At 49.3% G+C, this 27226-nt stretch overlaps 1 protein-coding gene across 1 annotated transcript in view; it reads left to right on the forward strand.

Moving 5' to 3' along the window:
• Positions 1 to 25773, forward strand: part of Cnih3 (cornichon family AMPA receptor auxiliary protein 3) — a 49655-nt gene extending 23882 nt beyond the window's left edge. The window contains exons 4-6 of the mRNA XM_052199942.1: positions 18933 to 19045; positions 22127 to 22270; positions 24661 to 25773. Of these exons, the coding sequence (XP_052055902.1) occupies positions 18933 to 19045; positions 22127 to 22270; positions 24661 to 24688 (285 nt within the window). The 3' untranslated portion in view covers positions 24689 to 25773. The remainder of the gene's footprint in view (positions 1 to 18932; positions 19046 to 22126; positions 22271 to 24660) is intronic.
• Positions 25774 to 27226: the final 1453 nt, after the last annotated feature.

Raw genomic sequence — 27226 nt, forward strand, 5'->3', positions numbered from 1 at the left:
GTCGAAATGACAGAAATCCAGGGGAGTTGACAGTCACGACCCCACTATTAAGGTTGAGTCAGCTGGCTCCCCCACAGGATGAGGCTGGGACTTCCACAAGCACTTAGAGAAGGCAAAGGCACACGCCCTTCTCACCTAGACAGCAGCTTCCAAGAGAAGGGCTGTCTCGTCAAAGATGGTGCAGCTACAGGGCTGATCCTCTGTGCACAGGCCAAGGGCTCTGAAGACGACCGCGGCTTGCAGTAGAAGGTGGGATATAGGACTGTGTGCATTTGAATCCCCAGAGAGCTGCACTGACCTTTTGCCTTTGAAAAACACCAGGGAGTGTTGAACGAGTGAGTGTAAGGATGAAGTTTGATGCCGCTTCACCAGGAGGCGTCACGCCCTAGCAACAGCCACGCCTACTCTGCGGGCCCTTCCCTGCCCCCACATCATGTATATACAGTGCACTTTTTTTTAATTTTTGTTGGATGGTTTTGTTGTACCAGAGCTTTTCATCCCTGCATAGATTCTCCAGGATACCAGCAATATCATGATCACACTGAAAAAATTAAAAAGTCACCAAGTTGGGCCCCTTTTTCATATGCTATTTCCCCAGTAGCTTACTCCATGGTTCGATCAAGAATCACACAGGCATCGCGCTGTCATGATTCCATGGCCACCTTTAATCTAGAGCAGCGAGAGCATTCTTTGTTTTTAACTGCACCAGTCTTTTTAGAGAGTCCCTGAAGGAGGGTAGTGTTAATAGGTCCCCAGCCAGTACCCTACACAGCAGGGTTGTCTCCGTGTAGGTATTTACACGGGGACATGAGCGAAGGCATGAGGTACAGGGCTAACCCTGTCCTTTCACTGCCCACCTTGGAACAACCATTCTTGCCCGTGTCTCCCACACACAGCCAGGCCCTGTCACATTTGTAACGTGTCAAGTCACCAATCGCCCTGGTCAATGCTTTTTGTTTTTTTGTTGTTGTTGTTGTTGTTGTTGTTGTTGTTGTTGTTATTTTCTGGTGACTCAGCACTTTTGCCTCCAGTTCCCCTGTCTTTCTCAAGATCTCTGGTTCCTGTGCATTCTGTGCGAGGGCGTATGCAGGGTATTGAGCCCTACACATTAACTTCTGGAGGCAGTGTCCCCAAGGAGGGGCCAGAATGGTGATTGCTTCTCCCTTGGTGGCAGTGCAGCCGCAGGTGTTGAGATGAGCCTTCTTGAGGCTTGGTCCTGGCTCCAGCCGTGATTCTTCAGCTTGCTTGCCTCTTATTCATTTCTCCCCGACTTTTACTTGGCTCTAGCCCTTCTCATTCTTATAAACTCAGCTCACATCATGCTGGGGCTGCCTTTTGCCTCTTCCCTCGTCTGGGCTTTCTCCGTCTGTAGATTCCTATCCCAGCAAGATCTTTGTCCCCATGGCAATTAACTTACTCAGAGAGAAGGGGTATTTTGGTTCACAGTTTTGAGGGTGGCAGTTTAAGACTAAGTGGCCCCGTGGCTTTAGGCCTGTGACAAACCAGGACTTCATGACAGGAATTTGTAGAACAAGCCACTCACCTCACGAGCCAGGAAGCGACAAGAGAGGAAGAGACAACCCTGTTTGAACACACATGGATGACCCGAAGGCCATCCACAAGTCTTCACAATGATTCTACCACCTCCTCATGGGGCCAGCTTGGGGTATACACCTTTGACACATTGACCCAAATGGCTGCATCCCCTAATCTGCCTTCACTAGATCTTTGTATGCATGTTCTTTTGAGCATCATGTCTGGTAGGCAGTTCGAGCCCTGGAACACTGTTGTTAGCATGGTCCAGGGCAGGGCCAGCAGCTTTGCCATCACCCAAGCTTGTTAAGAATGTCTGCGCGTACCCTTCACTCAGACTGATGCAGTCCTAGCCTTAACTTTCCGAAGCTCTTTATGCGGACACAGTGTGAGCAGGAGGCTGCCCACCGCAAACTGTGGCTGCCAGATATGGGAGCCCACAGGCTATACCTGCCCCTCAGCCTTTGCTGAGTCCCCACTGCGTACAGCCCAGTAGAAAACCACAGAAGGGCACACGCTGCCCCGGCTACCCCTGCCTTCCTGATATGCCTCCTCAGCCTGTTCTGCCCCAGCCACAGGCACTGTCAGAGGCCACCCCCCTCCCCAGTACATTTCTGCCCTCTAGCAGGGTCTCCAGGTAGCTGTGATCTTACCCACCCCAGCCACTCCCTTACAGTGTGTCCCTGGGCTGACTTCCTCTACTGTCTCATGCGTCTCCACATTCTGCTTCCTGCCTCCTCGCCCCCAATTTTCTCAGCCCTGCAGCTCTTGAGTGACAGGCGTGGTGCCAAGTCCCCTGCCCCTTTGCCCTTCACTGCAGCTCTTCCTCTAACCCTCTCAGGACCCCATTGGTTCTCTTCTTGCGCCTGTCATTCCAACTCTCCAGGGAGCTCAGGCAAGCGACCTCCCTTTGTCTAAAGCATCGCCCCTCTCTTGCTAGTACCTAGCACATCCCTCCTCATCTTCAAACACGGCTTCTCTTTCTGCTCTCACCCCACACGCACGCACCTTTTGTGGGCTGCCGAGCTCTGGAAAGAGGCATTTGCAACCCTTCCCTGCACACCGCCTACTCAACTCAGGATCCTGGCAGAGGAGTAGCTGGTCACCAAGTGACCCAATTACCAAATCCAGACCATCCCTCCCCTTTGTTTAAAGCTTTTTTGACATCTTGGGGTGACTCTAGTTACCTTGTGTGGAGGACTTTGGTTTTCCTTGTCCGGAGTACCTGCATGCACATTTCGCCCTTGACTTTGCTTTCTCCTGTGTCCAGTTAAGAGTTGTAATTGATGGGCTGTGAGTCCGGTGTGACCTTCAGATCTGTCTCGTCTGACCCACTTAATATTTAAGTGGGCTTTTACACACCCATTTGCTTACACAGCATTTATTGAGTGACTGCTGTATGCCAACCACACAGGAGAGACACACAGGACACAATCTCTGCACTGCCCTGTTCTCTGCACCGCTTCTTACACTGTTACCTGGGATGCTCTTGCCTGGCCAACACATGGCTTTTCAGTTCTTCTGGGGTCTGGGTGCAGAGCCCTGTGTATGTATCACTGTGCCGTGCTGCTGACCCGCACCCCTCAGCCTTAGCTGCCCTTGCTACCTCCTCTCTTCCATTTGGAGGAAACGTTTCTGGCCCTCTCGCCTTTGCTGGATTTTTTACAAGCAATCTCTCTGTAAGATGATGTTTGATCTCCCTGTCTGTCTGTATTCTCCTTGAAGTCCAAGGCTGCCTCTCCTTCAACCTTGCTTCCTCACAGTGCTGTGAGGCCCTCACTTGATGGGTGTCCGCTCCTCTCGGAGAGAGAAATTGAGAAAATTCAGAGGAAAAATGTTTCAAAGCACAAATAAATTAAGTATGATCCCCACTCTTGCTAAATATAACGGTAGAGGGACAAACGTCACAATTAATTAACTGCACCTTGTAAACCTCCTACAGTCTGCTTTAAAACAAAGCGCTATTTGAGATTTTTAGATAATTTTCTTCATGTCTTCCCTCTTCATTTCTGCAACTCTTAGGAACCAGTTGTTTTCTTATTTTCTTTTCTTTTTTTCGAGACAGGGTTTCTCTGTGTAGCCCTGGCTGTCCTGGAACTCACTCTATAGACCAGGCTGGCCTCGAACTCAAATCTGCCTGCCCTCTGCCTCCCAAGTGCTGGGATTAAAGGAGTGTGCCACCTCCGCCCAGCTTTTTTTTTTTTTCTTTCTCATTCTTATTTTTAACAAGGTGGAGAAAAATCTAAAGCAGGAGCTTCCGGAAGAACTCTTTATTCTTACCCACTTAGATTTCTCCCCAAACTTGACCTTGGTTTCTCATCTAATTTCACACTTCAGAACTGGATCTCTAAAGACAATCCTGTTTATTCCTTTTTCCCTTTTATTCACTTTACATCCCAATTGCTGTCCTCCCTCCCAGTTCCCCCATCACATAGTCCTTCTCCTCTTCTCCCCTCTCCTTCTCCTCAGAGAGTGTGGAGCACACACCACCCCCCAGACCCCATCAACCTACCCTGGTATATCGTGTCTCTTGCAGGGCTGGGTGCATCCTTTCCTACTGAGGCCAGACAAGGCATCCCAGTTAGGGGAACAGGATCTACAGACAGGCAACAGCCTTAGAGACAGCCCCCTCTCCATTTGTTGGGGGACCCACATGATGACTGAACTGCATATCTGCTACATACATGTATGTTGGAGGGACTAGGTCCAATCCATGTAGCCCTTTGATTGGTTAAAGACAACCTTGTTGATGACAGTCCTGTCAAAGGAGATATCCATAGAGCACCTTGTGGGCACGAGGTGGCTGCAGTTACAAACTTTCACAAAAGACTTGAGCTTTGACCTCTTGGCAGTCAGACCCATGTTGGCTGCCATTTTGCAGGGATAGTGGTAAATTCCAGTCACCAGAGCATGGCCCTAGGGCTGGTTTGAGAGGCTGCCACCAGTGTTCTTCACGATGACAGCGTTGTGTGAAGGGTAGCATCCAAGCAGGGCCATCACTGCTCTTCCGGGTTTCATGAGCATCCATTTTTAACTGCGGCCAGCAAGTTCATGGCGGACTCTTTGCTCAGATGCCCACGTTATACCCACAGATCCATCAAAGTCCTGCTGAATTACCTTGGTGCAGACTGCTATGTGTGATCCTGGGTCCGTAAGGTTCTGATGACCACATCAAGTCTCTCGATGGTCCTCCAAAGACCTTTCTGTCCTTCTACAGTGGCCTCTCCCAGATGGTGCGTGGCCCTGCTTCCCCTCAGCATAAATTCAAACTGGCTAGGCATCATCTTAACTTTGGCAGGCTGTCCTTTCTCTAGGTGAGAAAGCCTCTTCTTAAGCCCCACCCAACTCCTTGCATGAGATCATTAACCACCATTTCGGCTAGGAATGAGACTGTTCTCTCACCCCTAGCAGACTCCATTTGCACAGCATTTAAAATGCAACCCCAGGCACCCTACTTTTTGGAAGCGATATTTGTAAATCTGCATTTTGATAATGATCCCCCAAAGGATTCTCACAGGAAAGAGTCTAGCAGATCACGGCTCTGGGAGACTCTACAATCATATGCTGTGGTCTCATGATCTCAGGATGATGTGCTTGTCCTTTGTATCCATTCTCTGGTTTGCACCCTTCCTAAAGGCAGGGCTGTATCACTAGTTCCCCTCTGTGTGCTTCAAGCAGCAGGACGTCTTATACGGCGATAAGGTAAATCGTTTAGCAAGTGTTCATTGAATAAATGAACTCAGGCATGCATGCAGGAGAGACTTTTGAGGAGATGAAACTTGAAAGGTCACAAGAGCCTGTAATGTAGCCAAGACTGAGAGAAAATTCAAATGGAAAGAGAAGCTGTTCTATCCCAATATTTTGTGCAAGAGGCAGATTGACAATTGGACCTCCATGGAGCCGTTTTGAAATCATTTTGCTTCCAGGGTCAGATATTCTTCCTAGAGTGAATTGTTTTCACTTTGGGGAAACATTCATCTTTATATAAGACGTTATAAGAATTTTCAGGACCTTATTATTTGGTTGTTTCCTTCGGCTCTGATGATCCACTGGCTGTTTCTAAAATAGAACGCTTGAGTTCTTGGGGAGACTAGTCCCTGAGGTTGCTCTGGCAACCACCTTGAAAACTCGGAAGTTTTAGCCCAAGTTCCCCAACTTCTCAGGTTCCAAATGCCTCCTTGTTTGTCAGCAGTGCACGGACTGAAAGGCTACCATTAAGTCATTAACTACCTCTCCAAGTCACTTAATGAACGTGCTTTCAGAAAAGCTCCCAGCATGCTTAGTGTCTTTGTTACATTTACTTTCCTTGACCATACTAGTTTGAGATCCAGACTCAGGGAAATACCATCTTTTGGGGGACTAGGAATCACGTACACTGCCAGGAAGGCCTTCCCTGCTCTGGCCATTGATTTAAACTATAGTCACTTAGCCCATCACTTCTATAAATTATCTCTGGGTTTATTGACAAGCCAAACAGAGGAAACAACACATATGTTTTGGAAAGTGCACACTTTTGACTGTCACAGACCAATCTTTGCAGAGTTCCTATTTTTTGTTGCTGCCTCCCTGGCTCTGGCTTTGCCTTGATTGTCGGGCTTCCTGCCCTCGTTCTTGTCATGAGCACCAGCCCAAGAGTTGATTTCGATCGGTCTGCATAAGCTGTGACCCAGCAGACATCCTGGCCAAGTCAGTAGGCTAATGACCTTGGGAACCAAACTTCCATTGCCCTGAACTTCGTCTCCTAGAGCATGATGTAGGAATTATAAAAACATCCGCTTACTTAATAGAGGCAACAACACAGAAAAGCACTCAGAGGTAAAAGGCCCCGAATATAACTGTTATTATTATTATCAGCATAATATGCACTTTACCCAGTTTTATTGAAATGAAGGAGAAAATCTTTAGTGTTATTTTATTATTATTATTGGTGCTGAGGACTCTGCAGACTGAATCCAGGGCCAGGTACAAACTAAGCAAGCACTCTACAGCTGAGCTACATCCCCTGCCCTTATATAATGGCTTTGTTTTGAGACAGGATCTCTCTTTGTTACACAGGGTGGCCTTGCACTTGCCTTCCCATAGCATCAACTATTCCCCATCCAGAATAAAATCTTTGTTTTGTTACTTTGGTCTCACTGAACTAGAAAACCTGCTCCTGGGGATGCCTGAGTTACGGCATAACCTGCCTTGGTACCTACAGTGTCTGCTATAGCCATTGACATTTGTGCCCCCACCCCACCCCAGGCAAATACATATGCCCAGGAGTGTTCTGAGCTTTATGACTGAGTTCTATAAATCTATTCTCCATTACTTTATGAATAAGAGAGTTTTTTCCTCAAGGATGAACCATCCCATGCTCTGGGTATCCCCACACAGCATGGCGCAGGCTCCCATAGAGACCCTGTTTGTATCAGGTCATGGTTGCAGTGAGTGAGTGTGTTTCTGTGTGGTTTCAACTCATGCAACCACTGCTATTGAGCTTTGGGCATGTGGTGGTTTGAATGTGAATGGCTCCCATAGGCTCATATATTTGAATGCTTGGTTTCTAATTGGTAGAACTGTTTGGGAAGGATTAGAAGGCGTGTCTTTGTTGGAAAAAGTTTATCACTGGGAGGTGGTCTTTGAGATTTCACAACCTGCACCATTCCCGGTAAGCTCTCTCCACCTTCTGCTTAGGGATCAAGACAAGAGCTCTCAGCTACTGCTCCAGCGCCGCGCCTGCTTGCCTGCCACTTGCTCCCTATTATGATGTCACAGACTCCTAACTCTCTGGAGCCATGAACCCCAAATTAAACACTTTCAGTTGCCTTGGTCATAGTATTTTGTTACAGCAATAGAAAAGTAGCTGAGACAGAGCTCTTAGCTTGATGTTCCGATCTGACCAATCCCCAGAGGCTCTGAATGTGGAGTGAGTTGAGATTCCAGTCTCTGAATGCCATTAACAAGACTCCAGGGACTAAGTCCTCGAAAAAATTCAAGGGGACAAACTGTCTTCAAACCGAAGCAGCATTGTTATTGCTTCCCACAAATTCCTGACAGTTTGGAAGACAGGAAGAAGTGGGGGAAGAGAGAGGATTTAAACAGAGTGCAAGCCCTGGAAATAATTTAGAGAGGGAAGAGACATTGGTTTAATTTTTAAGGGAGTTCAGTTGCTATTTTTTTTTTCTTTTTACAAAGTGACTGGAATGTTTGAGCTGAAAAGTTCTATGAAGATTGCGTAGGTCAAGCACCTCATCTTATAGGCAGTAGCTGTTATTTATGGAGGCTGCTGTGTACCACACGCAACTTTAAGAGCTTCACACGCATTGATTCTAAATACTCATTATGCTCCCACGAAATGGACCCTGCCATTTTCTTTAAGAGGCTGCAACAGTTACAGTATTATTATGTCTTTACCTCGGAATGTAAATTTATCAAGACAGATTCCCTGGTAAATCTAGGTCTCCCATCTTAGATGTGCATAGTTGGATTTGAAACCAACGCTTAGGAAGGAGTTCAGCCTTGGACCACTTGGTCTACCTGGGCGTTCTCTTGTCTTAGCATTTCTGTGTGGGGCAAGATACTTCCCTGGACATGCACTATTAGGCTGGTCCTTAAAGATCCCTTGTCTTGTCTTGTTACACACTTGAAATTTGATAGAGTCATGAGGGTTCGAAGCCAGCCCGGGCTGCAGCCTGGGTGAGACCCTGTCTCACAAAACAAGGCTCAGGGCTAAAAACTTGCTCAGCGGTGGGTGGCTTGCATGGTATGAACAAAGTTCGTGGCAGTGCAGAATATAAACACACAAACCTAGCACTAACTGACGACATGGCTGCACACGTGAGCTCCTCTCCAGGTGTCAATTCTCCATGCTTAGTATGACTAACCCTCCTTTGTTTGCTTTGAGCAAACATTCTACCAACCTGCTGCATCTAACAGGGAATTAACACCACTTAATAGCTGTTACGTGGGATAATCAGCCACTTTCAGGCTAGCCTTTGGAAGGCGACGATGCTATTGAAGACCAGATTGGCTTTGTTGAGGCACATACTTGAAGCTTGTGTGGATAATTGCCCTCCTTCAGAAACCTCATTTGGAGGAACACTGGGAAGCTGTGGACGGGGAGAAGACAGTCTTAGGGTTTGCTACCTTCTTTCCCCAAGCTGAACTTCATCCTTTGTGGGCTGGGAGGCAGCTGGGGAAGAAGGGGGGCAACCAGTATGATAGCTCACTAGCAAGCTTCAGACAGTAGAGTCCAGGGAGTCTCACCACCATCCACCATGCAAACATAGCTGGAAGTGGGGGGCTGGCGAGATGGTTCAGTGAGGGACCCTGCTTGCTTGACAGCCTAAGTTACATCCCCAGAACCCACCTCAAAGATGGAAAAGGAGAAGCAACTCCACAAAGTTGGTCTCTCACCTACACGTGCACACAGTGGAAGAACATAGAAATGAACAGACAGAGGCAGAAGAGAATGTCCCCCTGCCCGGGGCTCTGCCCTGTCACCAAGGGTTCCCCTGTCCAGGTGCAGCAGTGGTAATAATTTCCCAGACGTCTCCTGGGTCAGAAAGAGGTCAGCTGAAGGGTGTTCAGCCTCTACCATGGAGGATTTGTGGGCGACAGCCTGCACCGTGGAGCAGAGTACCTCTCTGGGACCCTACGACAAGTGCTTATCTCTTCCATCTTGGTACAAGGACACCCTCTGCTCTCATAAGAAAATCAGCCCTGTAATCCTTGACTGAGGCTGTCCCCTCCAAGGACCCTGTCTCCAGTCACAATGAATGTTGAGATTTTTCCACTTTTTGCCATCAGGCTGTCTCTGGTGGCCTGTTTTTCCTCTGGGTTTCCACTTTGTCTTATCTGTAGACAATGCTATCTTCATTTTGTCCTGTCGCTGCTGGTACACCACATATGAGCTCACTACCTAGTAGGTATGGGCGTGAAAACCTGTGAGTGTGTCACACTTGGGGCTCTTCCACATCAGAACTGGACCAGGGAAGCCCTTAACTCCACTGCCCTCTGCAGTCTAGAACATTCGCTTTGGCTCCTGCCCCTTCCCCTCACACAGTCAGAAACATTTCCTAGTGGTTCCTTCAGTCTGGATATAATTCCTCTGCCCCTCATCTCCAGCTTAGATAAAAACAAAAACAAAACAAAACAAAAACAAAGCGTGGATTGCTATCTAGCTACAGCGCTAACTTCAGCTGTCTGAATTGCTAGCAAGTTGTAGGAGGATATTGCTCCTCCTTTGGAAATGTGGTGGTTCAAAAGGAATGATTTCAGTTCTCACCTCCCTGGCTCCTCCCCCCCCCCACACACACATGGTTTTTAGGTGGGCCAGTCCCTCAGCACATGTGTGAGGAACCTTTCAGGAGCTCTACTGAATTTGGAGTGTGTCTCATTGCTGCATGCAAAATGTCAGACCCAGTAGGGTTAGAGGAAGGGGCAAGACCTGGCCAGAGTCCAAAGCTTGGCTCTAAAAGGAGCTAGTCACCTGTCTTACCTAAAACTGTCTGGCGAAACACCAAGACAGATGGAAGTTGCTTGAGAGGGAGAAGGGGAGGGGAAGGGAAGAGGGGGAGGGAGAGAGGGCCAGCACAGCACAGAGAGTACAATGGATGTCTGAGGGGAGACTGTGGGGATCAGAGGGAGCCAGAGTGTTTACTTCCATACCAAGCGGATGCCCCCTGCCTCGGGCTGGAGAATTCTTGGAGTCCTCTCTCATGGCAGGGCTAGAGCCAGAGGCCCACCTCCCCTGCTCTTGACTGAGGACGCTCCTGATCAGATCCCAGCCCCCAAGCAGTGAGGGTGAGGAATCCGCAGGCTTAGTTTGTCCCAGGGACGGTCTGGAGAAGCTTTGTACCCCACTGGAGGGCCAGGGGCCTGGTGAGAGCTTTGAGGTGTAACCTCGGCCTAAATATTCTGACAGATGCACCTGGGAAATGTCTGAAGTTATGGCTTCTGCCTGGTATCTGCCACTGTGGTCTAGGGTGGGACCTGGAGATCGGCACTTCTGACAAGTCTGCGACATGCTATTCCGAGGCGCTAGGCCCTATTTTGAGAATCAGTGTTAAGAAGTGCTTTTCAAACCTAGATGTGCATACATAAGCCACCTGGGAACCTTCCAAGGCAGGTTCTGCTCCAGCAGATCTGGGCTGGGACCCAAATCCTACATTCCTAACAAGCTGCCAAGTGCGGGGCGAGGCGGGGGATGTTGGGGGGTGTTGTTGGATGGGGTGGGGGGTGCTGGGGTGTTGTTGGATGGGGTGGGGAGTGTTGGGGGTGTTGTTGGGTGGAGTGGGGGTGGGGCTGGTCCAGAGAACACACAAGGAGGAGCGCTGTCCTATAGCTCATAGGGAACATGTTATTCATTCAGTCTTCCAGAACTGCTGACTCTGAAGCTCAGGTGTGGGGCGGGGCAGGAGGCAGCCGGGCATTCCCCTCTCCCCCCCACCCCCAATTTTACCAAAGCCTCCAGAAGATTCTGAAGCACAGGACACCAGGGAGCTATTGAGAGAGAGCTGTAAGCTCACAACAATGTGACCCATTTTGTCAGGGGAGGGTGGGGCCTGGCACTGAGCCACATCTGTCCCTGCCACACCATGCCCTATTGCCTTCCACCAGCAGCAGAGCCACCCCCACCCCGACCCCCACATGAGTACTTTTGGAAGGAAACATCTTCTTCAGAGTGTCGTGTGTGTGTTTTCTCATGGGTCAAAACGGGAGAACTTCCCCAGTGGCAGCCCAGGAAACAAGTGTTTTGTGCAGGTAGTTGGCAGGTGTGTGTGCTCAGTGCGTGGCAGAGCGGGTGGTGAGGCTCCAGGGGAGATGGCAGTGGGACTGGAGGGGCCCTAGTCAGTCGGAGCCAGTAAGCCTCGAAGCAGAGCCCAAGGAGCAGGGAACACCAGAAGGGCCAGGTCACACCCAGGCCTCAGGGTGGCAGAGGAACAGAGGCCCATTGGTCGGTCGGAAGAGGAAGTCCCTCTAGGCCCCAAGAACACCCAGAATCTCCGTGCTCTGATGACCATCGGGAATTCACAGAGGAGCAGGGATGTTCTTGTCTTCAGGCCCTGAGCCCCTCAGGCAGGCGACCGCTTCCCTTGCCTTTGTCCCACATTTCCCCTGATGGTCCTGGTGCAGAAGAATGAAAAGGTGTGTGTATGTGTGTGTGTGCATATGTGTGTGTATGTGCATGAGCGCACGTGTGTGTGTGTGTGTGTGTGTGTGTGTGTGTGTGTGGTGATCTATTTGTTCTCCTTGAAGACAGTCCCCTCCGTCTAAGGTCAGCCATGAGGGTTTTGATCATGAGAGATTTTGGCCATGGGTGGCCAACATCAAAACTTTTTCTGGACCCTCAGGAGGGTTTTTGGCAGTGGCAGGCCTTGAACCACACCTGCAGCTGATGGTGCAGATAGAGTTGGTGATTATGATTCTGCGCTGTAATTCTGGGCCAAGTCACTTAGCGACATTGGCTTCCAGATAAAAACACCTAACTGACCTCTATCGGGCAGAACTCTAGTCAGCTCAAGCCTGGGTCTCAGCAATTCCCTGGGCCCGCTGAGGCAGGATCCCAAGTCCCGAGCAAGCAATGACAGGGCTAGGGGCGGGACTGCCTTCCCTGAGTGCAAATGCTTTCCCAGAGGCCGTCACCACCTGGAGAAACCAAATGGAAATGGCTTCCTCAGGGCCGGCAGCTTCAGAGTGAGGCTTCCTGACAGCGCTCAGAGACACTTTATCCCAGTCTCACAGTCCAGCAAAATCCAGTTTCCTCTCTATGCCAGCCTTTCTCTTCTTGCTCCCATCACCATAACAAAACACTTGAGATAATGAGGAGGAAAAGTTTATTTTGGCTCATGGTCTTGGTCTTTCACTGGTTGGTTCTGTTTTGGGTCTGTGATGGAGCACTGCGTCATAGCAGGTATGTGACAGAGCAAGTAGATCTGCTTACTGCATAGACAGGGAGCAAGCAAAAAAGAGATATGTGTGTGTGTGTGTGTGTGTGTGAGAGAGAGAGAGAGGGGGGGGGAGGGAGGGAGAGAGGGAGAGAGGGAGGGAGGGAAGGAGAGGGGGAGAGAGAGAAAGAGAGAGAGAGAAAGAAAGAAAGGGAGAAAGGAGGGTGTGTCTTACAGTCCCCTTCAAGAGCAATCCCTAAAGACTTCCCTCTAGGCCTCCTCTCTCCCAATAGTGCCACCCTGGGGAATCAGGCCTTTAACACATTGTCCTCTGGGGGACATTCAAACTGTAGCAGCATCCTGCTGGCTCCCTGCTCTGGTAAGTCAGCCAGAGCCCAGGGCAGTGGCAGATGATTGCTCTTTGAAAACGTGGGGTTGGATTCCATGCTGCAGGTCAGCCGAGAGTCGCCCCGATTCTGTTTAGCCCGGGAGGGCTTCTGTGCTTGGGTCATGTGCACTGGCAGAGACACGGGCGTCATAGGCAAGCGACTTAAAGCAGCCCGTGGCTTGTTTCTCTGCCCACCTGGAGACGCTGGAAGCTGGTGTCCAAGAAGACCCTAGGAGTCTAGATTGAGAAGTAGGAAGCCGAATCTGGCTGTGGGCTGTTTCCCTGGCTTTCAGGGAAGAAGGGCAAGTTACTTCCTGAGTAAGGAATTCTCCAGGACGTTTATTCCCAATATGAAGATCATCCCCACTGCTGCAGGGCCATCGTCCTCTGATGCTAGCTCACCATCTGAGAGCACCGTCCTTCCTAGTCCAGTTTGCATCCTCCACCAGCAGGCGTGGCGCCTTACAGATAAGGGAAGTAGGGCCTGGTGTAGTTAGCTGCGGTTCTTCATATCCTGTGGTTGATCCTTATGTAACCAGAAGGAATTTACATAATGCTCATCATTGCAGACCAGTGTGTATTAGCTGCAAAGCTTGTTGTCTGAGCTGACAGGCAACACTGGGAGCTGGGGAGACAAGCCTTGCAGTTTCCACGGCCTTCAGTCTGAACTCAGGTCCAGATCTTCAGTGGGCCTTCTGTGGCAATGGGCCTTCCGCGGCTGGGATCCTTCTATGACCATGGGCAGGGCTTGTTTGTTTCAGAGATCTGGGCCCCTGACTGGGGAGATGACTCTGTGGAAGATAGTGCTTGTCTGGCAAGCATGATGAGCCCAGTTCAGATCTCCAAAAAGCACAGAAAAAGCTGGCTGTGGCTATGCAGAACTGGAACCCTAGCACTGGGTAGAGTGGAGGCAGGAGGATTGTTGGGACTTACAGCCTGCTAGCCTAGCTAGAAGAAAAAAATAAAGGCGAGCTGAAGCTTCAGAGAAAGACTGCCTCATGGTGTAAAGGAAGAGTGATGGAGGGTGGCCATGTTCTCATCTGGCCTTTGCATGCATACACAAACTGTTCCCCTCTGGCCTCTGCATGCATACACACACAGATATGTGAAGTCACGAGTGCGCGCGCGCACACGCACACACACACACACACACACACACACACACACACACAGCTCCTTCTAGACATCCTGCCTTCTTGGGACTCAGGTGGATTTCCTACCTCTTACTATCTGTCCTATTCCCTAGCCTTAAGGCCTCCCTCATGCCAAGCATATTACTTCCTCACTTCTGATATAAGATAAGACATCCTCTCTGCTTCCTCTTCCTGTGAGGCTAAGAAAGTCTCTTCTCTGCCCTTCTGTATCAGCACATTGAAGAGAAACCCCAAACTGTCACATGGCGTTATTCTCCCAAGATGCCTGTGTCCTGGCAGCCAATGGTTGGTCACACAGATAAGTGAGAAGCCGCAGTGACAGGGAGAAAATATTTAGACCAAGAATAAAAATAAACTTAAATCTTGTTTAAAAGGAGATAATGGTTCCTTCCCTCCCAGAATCTAGCACCGTGTGCATGTGTGTTATTAGCTAAGAACAAATTTAATCAAGGAAAAAAATCTGAAAAAAGTTTTAAATTTTAGATTATAATTATAGTCTGTTTTGGTATTGATTTTTATACAATATATTTTAGATGCTCGAGATGGCTAAAACCAAGTACTTAAGGCTTTCTTTAGTTACCAATGAAAGTTTACATATTTTGATGGACAAAAAATAAATTTAATTTTTAAAATTCCTGGGAAAACAAGGATGTGAGCGAAGGCATGGCAGATGCCAGAGAAAGGAGATATGTCTCTGCTGGACAGAAGGATCCTGTCTTCTGAGACTGAACTCTGCTACACAGTTCTTACCCTAGCTTTGGGGGCAGTACAGGGGCCCTGCCTGTAGAGGGCAGTAGAAATGAAAAACAAGAGCAGATCCAAGTGCCCTGTAGAAATGACCATGGCAGATCTGTATTGTCTCAGGCAGGCTGAAGAGAAAGAGGAAGCTGAGGTGCTGTTAGGACAAACTAGAGGCTCGGGAGAGGTTTACAGGGGGACGTGAGGATTCAGGAATATCCAGATGGGAATATTTGCCAGCAAATAGAAACTGAGTTCTAGAATCTGGGCAGTGAGTCAGACGTGTACTGGGCTTGGCAGGCACCCCAGCCCTACCTTTCCTCTGGTCTGCTCTATACACTCTTAAATACGTGGTCCGTTTGGTGGCTTGTGAAAGGGCTACGCAGGATAGTGAGCGCTTTGTTTTATTGTTGCTGGTTTTCTTTTTCTATCTTTGTCTCTCTCTCTCTCTCTCTCTCTCTCTCTCTCTCTCTCTCTCTCTCTGTGTGTGTGTGTGTGTGTGTGTGTGAGAGAGAGAGAGAGAGAGAGAGAGAGATGTGTGATGATAGGGGTGTAGTGTAGATATGTATGTGTACATGTGTATGGGCAAATGTGTGTGCATACATGCCCATGTATGTACGCATATGTAGAGAGTCAAGGTTGTCGGCAGACATCTCCCTCCCTTAGTCACTCTTCTTTCTCAACCAGTCATGAAAGCAGGGTCTTTCAATCAAATCCAGAGCTTGCCCTTTATGGCTGGTCTAGTAGGCTAGTTTGCTCTGAAGATCCCCTGTCTCCTCCAATTACAGGTGGGACACGGTGCCTACCTGATATGTCTGTGTTTCTGGGGATCCAAGCTCCAGTCCTTGTGTGTGTGTGTGTGTGTGTGTGTGAGGCAAGTGCTATAACCACTGAGCAATCAGTCTCCTCAGCCTCTCTGGTTTTGCTAGCCATGTCTCATTGAATGCCGACTTTCCCATGCATATTCAGATTTATTCTTCCTTAACAGTGGTTCTGCCTTCATCACAAAGCCTTCAGCTATTCTCAAGTTGGCAGGCATTGCTTGATAGGTTTTGGTTTTTGGGGGACCAGTTCTCACCATGTAGCCTGCACCCTTAGCCCGGGATCACGGGTATGTGCAGGCAAGCCTGGCTTTACCTGTCACCTCTTTAGAGCCCACAATGTCTATAGTGAGACCACTCTTACTATTTATAACTACAGAAAGCAAGGACATGTGGTCTCAGACTGTGGTCTACATGAAGTGGCGTCTATTTATAATTCATTCAGTGAACCACAGGTACTGGTGCAGCTCAACAGCTCGGCTACAGGAAACAGCGTCTGTCGGTGATAAGGGATGACACTAGCCACAGGCACGGTCAGAGTTCCAACCTACTTTTCTATACTCTCTCTGAGGTTCAAGTGTGGGGCATCTTTCTGAAGCAGCCATTCTCTCTGAGCTGAGAGCAACCCAGCTGGCTACCCAGCAGAATGAATACGCATTATACCTGCCTGGTGGTCCTTCTCCTGGCACTCAATGCGGCCAGCAACAGGGGCATGTTACACATGTTACACCAGCCTGGGTGTAAACAAAGGTCCGGAAGGATGCTCGGGAGGGTGAAGAGGGGAGAACACAGCTCTGCTTTTCTCATTGATTTCTCATTCTGCGGCTCTGACTGCATCAGACAGGATGGACCTTAGTGTGTCATAGTGAGAAGGAACACGTGACCCTCAGTCGCTCAGAACAACAAAAATTTATGGCTTGCTCCCACTCTGCCCATCACAGGTAGCCTGGGGCCTCTTTCCTCACTGGCGTTGTCAGGATGATGAAGTATACCCATTGTTATAACTGTTCTTTGCAGTGTCAGAGGAAACAGAACAGGACTTTGGGGGCATTTTTCGTTGGCTATTAAGTGTTCCAGGCTTCTCATAGAGTTTCCACTCATGGTCCATGGGGTCCCTCCCAGCTGCTGGGATCCGGGACACGATGTCTCATGTTCCAAAGGCCAAGTAGTGAAAAGGTGTGGATGGTCTAGGGTGAGGCCTGGTATGGGACAGTGCGGGTGGCCTGGCTAAGCTCCATTTGGTCTGCGAGGAATAAGGTTCCTACATTGTCCACATCAGTGTGACATGGGATTCCTGGAGACAGAGGAGGGACAGTACATATACCACAAGGGTATCGCAGTTACTTGAAGTCTCCTGGGATTAAGGAACAAGTCTGCTCAGTATTTTAGATACTGAGAGGCAGTGGGAAGACCCACACCGAACAGCAGGAGGATTTTCTAGCTTTCCCTCATCCCTAAAAGGCTAGCTGGCCTCTGGTAAGTGTTTTCCTCCACACAGGGGATGGTGATAGATTCTCCCTGCCAGTCACAGCTCCTGTTATCCACTGAGTCCCAGAGAACGAGGGGCAGTGTGATGGATAGAGGGCATGAATTCTGAACTGTCATCATTCAGAAGTTTGGTGTTGGCACTGGAGGCGGGGATGGAGCTGTAATGGATGATTCAGACCCGTAGTTGCTTGCTGTCTCTGAGCATGCTAATTACTTGGCATAAGTGCTTGGAAGTGATGGCTACGAAATGTAGAGATGTGCATGGTAGAGTGGGGCTGGTGTGCCAGCTCTGAGAATGTGGGCTTGCTCTAGGCATGGGAGGTAGCCCGGTGATGCCCTGCCTGGGTGTGGATGAAGCCAGCAAGCACTGCTTTGAGGTTCTTTAAGGAGAAATGGCGGGGACATGTCCTCTCTCACCTCAGGGTTGAGATTCATAGGTGCAGGAGCAAGCTGTGCCTGGGTCACCCACTGAAGTCATGACCCTGGAGGGGAGGTGCTCATGCGCTGAGTCTGTGCTGAGCCGGAATCACTAAAGGTTAAGACAGTTTGTTCTTCACCAGATGCCAAGAATAAACACGACTCCCCAGTTACAAAATGCATCTCTTACACGCATGCTTGTATATGCATTTATTTTTAATCTGTGAATATGTCCTTATTTTCTTCAAGGGCCAACTGGCCAGGTAGCTCATGTGCTTATAGCAAAAGGCTAATGTCCTGTTCTGTACCAAAGCAGATTGGTCTGAAGCGGCCGTTCCTACCCACGGAAGTCTAGGGCTATGACTATAGATGTCATGTCACGGGCAGTCTAGCCATACTACAGATGAATGCAGTTGGCCAGAACAGAACATCTGATCACATGTAGGCAGTGCGGTGGTCTCTAGGGCAGGTCAGAAAGCGTGCTATGCATGGTTGGTGAGATAGTTCAGTGTCCTTAAGTCTGATAGCCAGAGTTCTATCCTTGGGACCCACATGGTAGAAGAGAAGAATTGTTTCCCACAAATTGTCTTCTGACCTCCAAATATGTGTGCAGGCACACATGGATGTGTATGCATGCTCACATGTACACACACACACACACACATACACATGCATTATTATTATTTTTTTTTTGCCTTCTGAACTACAGTCAGTGACTTAAAACTTTGGTATTTCTTTCCTTTTCTCTTCTTTTCTTTTTGTCAGTTTATAAAAGGAATCAGGTATGGGGCTGAGAGGAGCAGGGGAGGATGAGCCGCTATTCGAAAGACACAGTTTGTTGGACTGGAGCATTCACGATGGTCTAAGATGCCGAGAACAAACATGACCAAGAACAAACACCAACATGTATGTGCACAGGCCATGCACATACATGTGTATGTGTGTTCTGCCTACACGAGTGTGTTTGCATACTGATAGCTCTCCTTACTGGAAGGGGTTGGTTATCTGCTTTCTAGTCATCTTCAGTTTTCAATTTTCATTTATACCACATGTGCCTACCCCGGAGGGATGTCTGTCTTTTTCCACCAGTCCCCCTGTATCTCCCTGGGGGAGTCTGAGCTCACTTCTCCCTTTTCAAAGAGGACACCTGTTTTCACTATTGCTCCTTGGTTTTTCTCTTGTGCACATCTTGATCGGCCTATCTTCGGCCTTTCTGTTCTCGGGACATTCCTGTATTAGGAACAAACACACCTATTAGCTAGCTAGCGGAGGGCACCGAGGAGCCAGCAACATAGACAAACAGATGGAAGGTGACACAGGACACTGTTAGTTTCTTCAGACAGCCCAGATGCTAGGCAACCTCCTCCCCCTTTCCCAGGCAAGTACAGAGGGCCTGTGTCTACTCGGGACTGGGTCTAAAACAAAGTGGTTAGTCACAGGGAAGTGACCCTAGTGGGAACAGTGAGTGGGTGGAACACTTCCTCCCTCTAACCGGGCCTGTGCGTCTCTGCTCCCTGTCCAGCTGGTGCTTCCAGAGTACTCCATCCACAGCCTCTTCTGCATCATGTTCCTGTGTGCCCAGGAGTGGCTCACCCTGGGGCTCAACGTTCCTCTGCTCTTCTATCACTTCTGGAGGTAGGTGTGTCTGGAACTGGTCACCCCTTCACTTCTGCACCCAATGGCAGTGTGCCCACATGGATCGCCACTAGGGGCCTTCCTTTATCTCCATTTAAAGAAACCTTGTTCTAGATACAGTTATGTTGTGATTAAGAGCTCTGACCAAATGCAAGTAGACTTATTTAATACAGGTTACAGCTCATTATTGAGGGGCAAGCAGACCCTTGAAGGAAGAGACAATAGAAGCCTCTTTCTGGCCTCCAAGCAAACTCATGTTTACCTGACTTTCTTACACAACTCAGGAACACCTAATTAGGAGATGGCACCATCTACCTACCATGGGCTGGGCCCTCCTATACCAATCCATAGTCAGGATGGTCCCTCATAGACATGCCCAAAGGTCAATGTGATCCAGGCAGTTCCTCAGTGGAGACTCTCCTGTGAGATGACTAGATTGTGTCAAGCTGACAGACAAAGATACTTAGAACAATCTGACTCTCTAGGAGCTGGAAGTAAATCCCTCTTGGCTCTGCTCTGGACCCCCGCCCCCTGTCCTGCAGGGGAGAGTGAAATGCAGCTACAGTGTTATTCCCTGAAACCAAAATCTGAAAACAGTATCAATGACTGTTAGCTGATGCATCTAAAGAAAATGTGGTGTATCCATACAACGGAACCTCTGTGTGGAAACTGCGAAATCAGAAAGTACTTAAAATTATGAAGTCAGAAAGTACTTAAATGTGCTACAGTGTGGATGATTCTCAAATAAAATATAAGTTAAAGATATCGCAGCCAATAGCAACACATTATATGATTCTAGTGACATGAAATTTCTAGAATAGTCAAATCTATAGAGACATAAAGTAAATAAGTAGTTTCCAAAGGGGGAGGGGAAATAAGAAACAACTGCTAGGGTTGTTGTTGTTCTTCTCCTCCTCCTCTTCTCTCCCTCAGTGTGTGTGTGTGAGTAGGTGGGGGAGCAGCCATGGTCTCATTGCCTGTAAAGATCTTGTCTTGGTTCTTGAATCTCTGATGGCCTTTTCTTAGGAAAGTTATCAGAACACAAAGACAGACAGAATGAAGACAGAGACATCCTTAAACACCCAAAGTCCCGGAACCCAACCCCCTTCTGTCTCTTTTCCTTTTCTCTGACTACCTCTGTCCCCTGTGTGTTTATATCTATGTGTGTGTGCACAGGTGTGCATGTGGGTAGAGTTTTGATGACACTCTCCAGTGTTTTTCCTCAGGCACCATCTCCCTTTTAGAGGGAGGGAGCAAAGTCTCTCGTTGGCCTGTAACTCGCTTAGGTAGGCTTGGCTGACTGGTCTATGAATCCCAGGGCGCCACAGGCATCAACATTTCCAGCACTGGAATTATAGCCTCACACCACTGTCCCCAGGGTTAGAACACGAGTCCAGGTGTTAGTGCTTTACAGACTGATCAGATGCCCCTGGCTCACCTGCCTCCTTGTCAGGTCCATACCACAGTACCCTCTACCCTCACACTCATTTTGCATCAGTGAAACTGACCCGGTCACCACTTTTTAGTGGCCATTTGGAGAGGCCAATTGCACACTCAATATATACCAGCATCACACTTCTCCTTTGAGGTGGGCAATTTTTATCCCCATCTTACAGCTGAGCCCAGGGTGGGTTGATGACCGACCCAAGGAAGGACAGTCTGGTAAGCAGCTAGTAAAAAATAGTCTTGGTCCTTCCTGCCAAGCCATTCAGCCACCTGGTTCCTCTGCCTCCACTTAATGAGGTCACCTGGGAACAAAGCCTGGTGACAGCAAATAGGTTTTGAAATCTGCTCTGGAGAAGAGGAGAGGTGAGTGGCCCAAGGGCTATGAGCTGGCAGCTGTCATCGAATCTGGCTTCTGATGTCCTCTTAGCATAGTGTCAGTGACAGATAATGCCAGTGCAGTTCTCTGAAGGGAAGGAAGAGGTGACTGAGATGCCAGCTCTGTGAGTGTGTGTGTGTCGTTTCTGTTCTTCAGGTCAGGCCTGTGCCTGGTACTTCTTCAGGGCAGGGAGGTGCTACTGTTCCAGGCCTGATAGGAGCAGCAGCGTGTACTCCTGCCTCCCAGAATCCTTCCCCACAGTGACCAGGGAGCACAGCACCGGGCCATCCCAGCTGCGGTGGGCTCCTGGGCCCCACGGGGAAGCTATGCCCTACAGATGTTGGTGGGCATAAACTAAGAGCTGCAGACACTTGCAAAGGCCCCAGTTATCACGTAAGGCCCTGGCCTTGGGTGACATTTGTGGAACTGATGTGGCTGTAGGCATTAATGGGGACTCATCTCCCACAATTCTCTTTCCTGGCTTCCCCAAAGATGGCGAATGTTCCGTCAATCAAGCAAACAAACAAAAACAACCCATATCCCTAAAAATGCCTCTCTAATGCCTCTCTATGGTATTCCGGAGTTTAAATGAAAGTCTGACTAGTGGGCACTAGCCCAAGGCACTTAGTGTTCAGAATATAGACATGGAGAAGGTAGTCAGATAACTCTTCCACATATGCCTACGTGTGTCTTCCAGGTGGTACCAGGCTATCAGAATCAACCTCAAGCAGAAAGGAATGATTTGGACTCACAGTGGAAGGGAGTGTATCGCACCACGGTGGAGAAGGCATGGAGGCTGGGGCTCTGCCCACGGCGGCAGGAACTCACAGGGTTATTCCATCTTGGAAGATGGAAGCACAGAGCTGAGACAGGAAGTGGGACTTCCCTATAACTGTCCCCACTTCCTCCAGTAAGCCCTTACCTGCTGAAGGTTCCATAACCTCCCAGACAGGGCCACTAGCTTGCCACCACATCTGCCCACACACAGGCCTATAGGGGAGAGTCCACATTCAGACCATAATCCCGGGTGACATGTTCTCTTCTGTCAGAACACCTTTATATGATACTGTGGTTCTCCTGGAAGTCGTAAACACCTGCTGAAAGGTTGTGGCCAAGTTGTACTCTAGCAATGGTTAGAATCTGAGTTGGTAGGAGGCACAGATCTTCAGAAACAAAGTACAAAACGAGGGGACCTTGGCCTGACAACATAGGGAACCCTGAGCCTCAGAGACATCGCTATCATGTCCTCTTCCCTGCAGGTATTTTCACTGTCCAGCAGACAGCTCAGAGCTGGCCTACGACCCGCCGGTTGTCATGAATGCTGACACCTTGAGCTACTGCCAGAAGGAAGCTTGGTGTAAGCTAGCCTTCTACCTCCTCTCCTTCTTCTACTACCTGTACTGGTGAGTCCTGCCCTCCTCTGGCTTTGACTTCAGCAGCAAATGGAAGGGGGTTTGAGGCTGGCCTTGGAGAGGTAGCTTCTCGGGAGGTAGCCTGGGACAGAACATGGCTAATGGAATCTGATCCCAGTTGTCTGACCCTGACTCCAGAGCAAGGGTGTCTGGGAAAGAAAGACGCCTTTGTGCACCTCCTTTGCAGCTCAGGAAACATCTAATGACATCTCTTAGGAGGCAGCTGCGGGGTCGTCACATCACAGGCTTCTAACTAGCAGGGCTTCAGGCCCTTCAGAACTCAGCGGCTCCTCTCGTCAGGGTACCAGTGAACGGAGGGGCCCAGGATCATTACCCCTTGCCCTCAGCCTGTTTGTGAAGATTCGTGGGTACCGTATTAGCGGCCTTTATCCCCGCCACAGCAGCAGGCACACCCCACAGAGAGGCACATTGGGTCATTAAGTGCTTATACTGCAATTCCTCCATGTTTCATAACACCGTCCTAATTGAGCAAATCCTGCCGACTTTGCAGAGTCTCTTCCGGGTCCCTTTCTTCACCTCGTCACTTGAACACCCTAGCTCAGCAGAGCGCCGTGAGCTGTCATCCTGTGGTCTGTACTCTGGAGCTGCTTGTTCTGGAAATGTCTCCTCATCCCTTTTGTGCTCATTTCTGGGGCCTTTTCCCGGCCACCTTGCTATCCTGTCCCTGTCTTTGCAGGGTCACACATGTCCTCAGACACCCCGATGCTGTCTCCGCATAGGCGGAGAACTTTTCAGCCATCTCTGGGCACAAGTTGGGTGCATTAAGCTGCATTGCTGGACATTCCAAAATAAACTCCATGTGCATTGCCGAATTTGCGAGATAAATTCCGCCATTGCCCACATAGTTAAAGTGAGGAACCTGGATCTGTGAAGGTTGAAATGTTTCCCAGGGTCACAGCTAATGGTCACACCACGTATAACTCGAAGACTGAACTTCAAACTGCATACAGACCCCACAGACAAGTCTTTATCAAAGCAAGGTCAGCGGTTAGAGACAGGTGGCCGATTCCAGTGCAGCTGGCCCCTGGCACGGTGCCCGTCAGCAGGAATAGATCTATTGTCCAGATTCCTGCACTTTCCATAAGCAACTCCAGGTAACTCTGGTGTATGTGCTGGAGGTGAAACTGGCACTCTGGAAGGTCGGCTTGGTCCTGATTCCCTCCTTGATCCCCAGGGTCAGCAGATGTAGAAGTCAGGAAGACGTAGGTTCATGGCTGGCCTCAACTATGAGGAGTTGGGGGGAATCACAGAATTATTCTAGTGCCTTCTTCATGAAGTCAAGGGTTATTCCAGCATCAGAGTTTTATCCTTCATGAATGGTCTGGATGCTTCCCACTCTATGCCGCAGAAGCCTGAGAAGCTGTAGGACCCTCCTTGGAGAAGCTGAGGTGACCAGCAGTTCACCCAGTCCTTTTGGCTTAAGGCGTTTGCAGCCTTAAGGTGGCTGCTCTCCCGGGAAGCTGCAGAGGGTGGGGGAAGGCTGTTTGAAGGCAGAGGCCACTCCTGGGAGAGTCTTCAAGTTTTGTGGGAACAGGACGGAGAAGGGGGGTGTGAAGCAGTGGAGTCTCGTGAAGAGGCCAGCAGCAGGGTAGAGATCTGAGTTTATTGTCCGGTGCATAAGCTTATGAACAGTGTTTGAGCGAATCCCAACCCCCAAGTCCTCAGCCAATTGTATCTCTGTGCCCCACTGAAAGCCCTGCCTGATGAGGTTACTCAGAGGTTTGGGTGTGTGTGGGGAGCACCGTCACCTGTTAGGATTTCTGCATCAACAGGGGAAGCAGCCACTGCCCTGGCCTCAGTAAACATCTTAGATCTAATGCTGCTGTGTACGGCAGGTCAGGCCTCTTCAAAGAGTTAAAGGAGCCTGTGATGCCTGGCTCTCCATTCTACTTTTTCCTTTATAAGGTTGGCCTCCATGTCCCCCCTCCCCCCAGAGTCTTCTCTCTGGAGTGAACTCAACCTCACTTTCGCCCGCCACCATGTCACATGCCCTCAGCTCTTTTCTTCTGATTTTGAGACCTAGCCTTGCCGAGTAGCCTGGGCTGCTCTTAAACCCGAGCCTTCTGCCTTGTCTGTGGAGAAGCTGGGATCACAGGCCTGCCTGTGTCACCAGGCCTGGCTAGAAGGGTTTCGAGTGTGCCCTGGCCCACATTATTCATAAGCATCCAGAGGCAACCCATTCATGGGGGACATGGGATGCCATCCTAACAGACACATCGTGGGCTGTAGCAAGGCCTCCGTGGGTGACCTGGAGACCAGAGACAGGAATGAGGTGACACCATAGGTTCCAGCCTCAGAAGGAGGCTGTGGGGAGCCAGACTCCTGCTGACATCTGTCTTCCTGTTCTTGTTTGCATTCAGCATGATTTACACCTTAGTGAGCTCCTAACTCAGACCCTGCTGACGGAGAGGAGAGGCTGGGAAGCACTGCAGCTGTGGCTAGAGGAGCACCAGACGGGGATGACGGAGAGACCCAGCTGGCAGAGACCGAATGGACGGAAGTCACACAGCAGACAGGGCCATGTTACCCCACGTGTGTCTGTCTCTGCCTTTGCCTTTCACATCCCACATGGGTTGCGGAACCCCTGTGAGCATGGGGGTGTCAGCTTGCAGCTGCTGAAACACTCGACCTCTGGAGATGCTGTCATTACCCCTTCATCCACTTCCCTGAGCAGCAGAACCACGCAAGTTCCCAGAGAGCTCGGCGGGATGGTAGACACGAGGCCAGACTCTGGAAGGTGTCCATCAAGGGACAGCATGGCTCGGGGCCAGCGACAGATCTTCAGGGATGGCTGAGACCCACAAGGACACCATGGGCTGCCCAAGACTCTTGTCATATTTTCCCCAGAGCTGTGGCCACATGCTTTGCTGGTGCAAGGCTGTGGGGACTGCCCTGAGCCACCTCTCACGGCACTTTGATGCTCTGTGTGCGGGAGCCTGAGTGCCGTGGCTTCCTGAGCTGGGTGTGGGCATCAAGTCCTGTCCAGTGTCGACTGGGGAGGGGAGAACATTGATTTCTAAAAATGTTCGCAACATGTCCCAGGTGTGAGTTCTTCACCCTCCCGAGATGTATTCTGCCACTGTACCAAAAATTCATCAGTCATTACATGCCAATCAGCTGGCTGGCATGAGCCAAAGCCTAAAAAAACCTCAAAACAGTGCACATCCCAGACACAGAGAGCTGTTCTTTACGTGGGTATGGACAGCCAGCAAGTGAGACAAAACAATTGTCACTTCCACTGATGCTTCACAGCCTTTGTGGTGTTCAGATCAATGTGGGGACATCTGCTTATTTAGAATTTTCCACTTGGCTTTTGCTCCTTTTTCTTTTTGGGTGGGAGTTGCAGGGCCGGTGTAAATACTGACAAGGCTGAGTTTTTATGATGCTTAAATTAGGCACAATGATTTTTACCTGATTCCCCAAACTGCCTTGCTTTCTACCATTACACCACTCACACACACACACACACACACACACACACACACACGAGCGCTATTTATGTCTGTACCGGCGCCCATCTGAATTCTGTGACTCAGGTTTTTGAATGGTGTTTGTGTAACACATTGTGTGCTATGTTTAAGATGCAGCAACAACTTGAGTGGCTCACCTCATCTCATTTCAACCCCTCCCGGGCTGCTTGTGTATCCATATGGTTGGCAAACTACTAGGTAGAAAAGCAGTTTCAAAAAGAAACAGTGTTTCTAAAATTAAAAAAAAAAAAGAAATCTACAGACAACAAAATAGGGAGGGAAAAAAACTTACAAGAAAGAAGAAAAACACAACACTGCTTTTCCCGAGGGCCCAGCTGCATCAAGCACAGCCTTGCAGCCTGGAGAATGCTTTCCCTTGGTAACTTGGTGACTTGCTGATGCTACTCAGCTTCAGCTGGTACCATTCCCGGGGATGGCTAGTTCCATCAACAAACAGCGGGGTCTGGGTGTCAGGGGCAAAGCTAACTCCATCAATCATCTTGAAAGAAAAAAAAAAAAACAAAGAAAAGAAAAGAAAAAAAAAAACAGACACGGAGAAGGTAAGGAAGAGGTCTTCTTTCCTCTCTCCAGGAATCTGTTACACTTTGCCCTCTTCCAAAAGGGCTTAAAGTATCTTTTGACAGGACACCCCAATATCAGAGATTGTTTGTTTTGTTTTTTTGAGACAGGGTTTCTCTGTGTAGCCCTGGCTGTCTGAAACTCACTCTGTAGGCCAGGCTGGCCTTCAACTCAGAAATCCACCTGCCTCTGTATCAGAGATTGTTAATGTGGACTTGGGAAACTCAAACCTACGAAGGAGGCCTGTACCACGTCCCTACTTCCTCAGTGATCTATTTAACCTCATCCCCTAGCAGTAAACGGTCCCGGCTCATACTACAGGGCCTTACCTTTTCTAACCCGCTTCCCTAGCACACTGAACGCGCCACACGGTCCTCTTGTTCTTTTTTTTAAAGTGGAGGAGTTTACAAGACCTGGTGGCTGACTTTAAGAGAACATGCCCTTTCTGACCCCACTAAAAGCCTTGACTTTTATGAGAAAAGATTTTAAACAGAGAGCTTTAGCAGAAGTGCGTGGGGGCATGGGTTTTGTTAAGGGGGAAGTGTGTGTGAGAGAGATTCATCCTTTAGTCCTTCGAAAGCCGCAGGAACTGCTGGTGCCTCTTGGGCAGGTCCCACCTTTATGAAAGAAAAACATTCAGAACTTTCCCTTGCCATCAGCTGTGATTGGGAAATAAGTCTGGTGATCTCGTGGGAGTTAGAGCAAACCCTCGGTTCCCCAGGAGAAGCTCATTTTCCTTATGGTAGAAATAAGCAAGATGGGGGCGGGGTGGGGGGGGACTCTTGGCAGAGCGCAGGTGAGTGGCAGGTGCCACGGCCAATGAGAAGAGTGGTTTGCAGAGATGCACAGCAGGTCTGTGGCATGGCTTTAAGACCAG

The sequence above is a fragment of the Apodemus sylvaticus genome, chromosome 12 (genome assembly GCF_947179515.1).
Source record: "Apodemus sylvaticus chromosome 12, mApoSyl1.1, whole genome shotgun sequence".
Lineage (NCBI taxonomy): Eukaryota > Metazoa > Chordata > Mammalia > Rodentia > Muridae > Apodemus > Apodemus sylvaticus.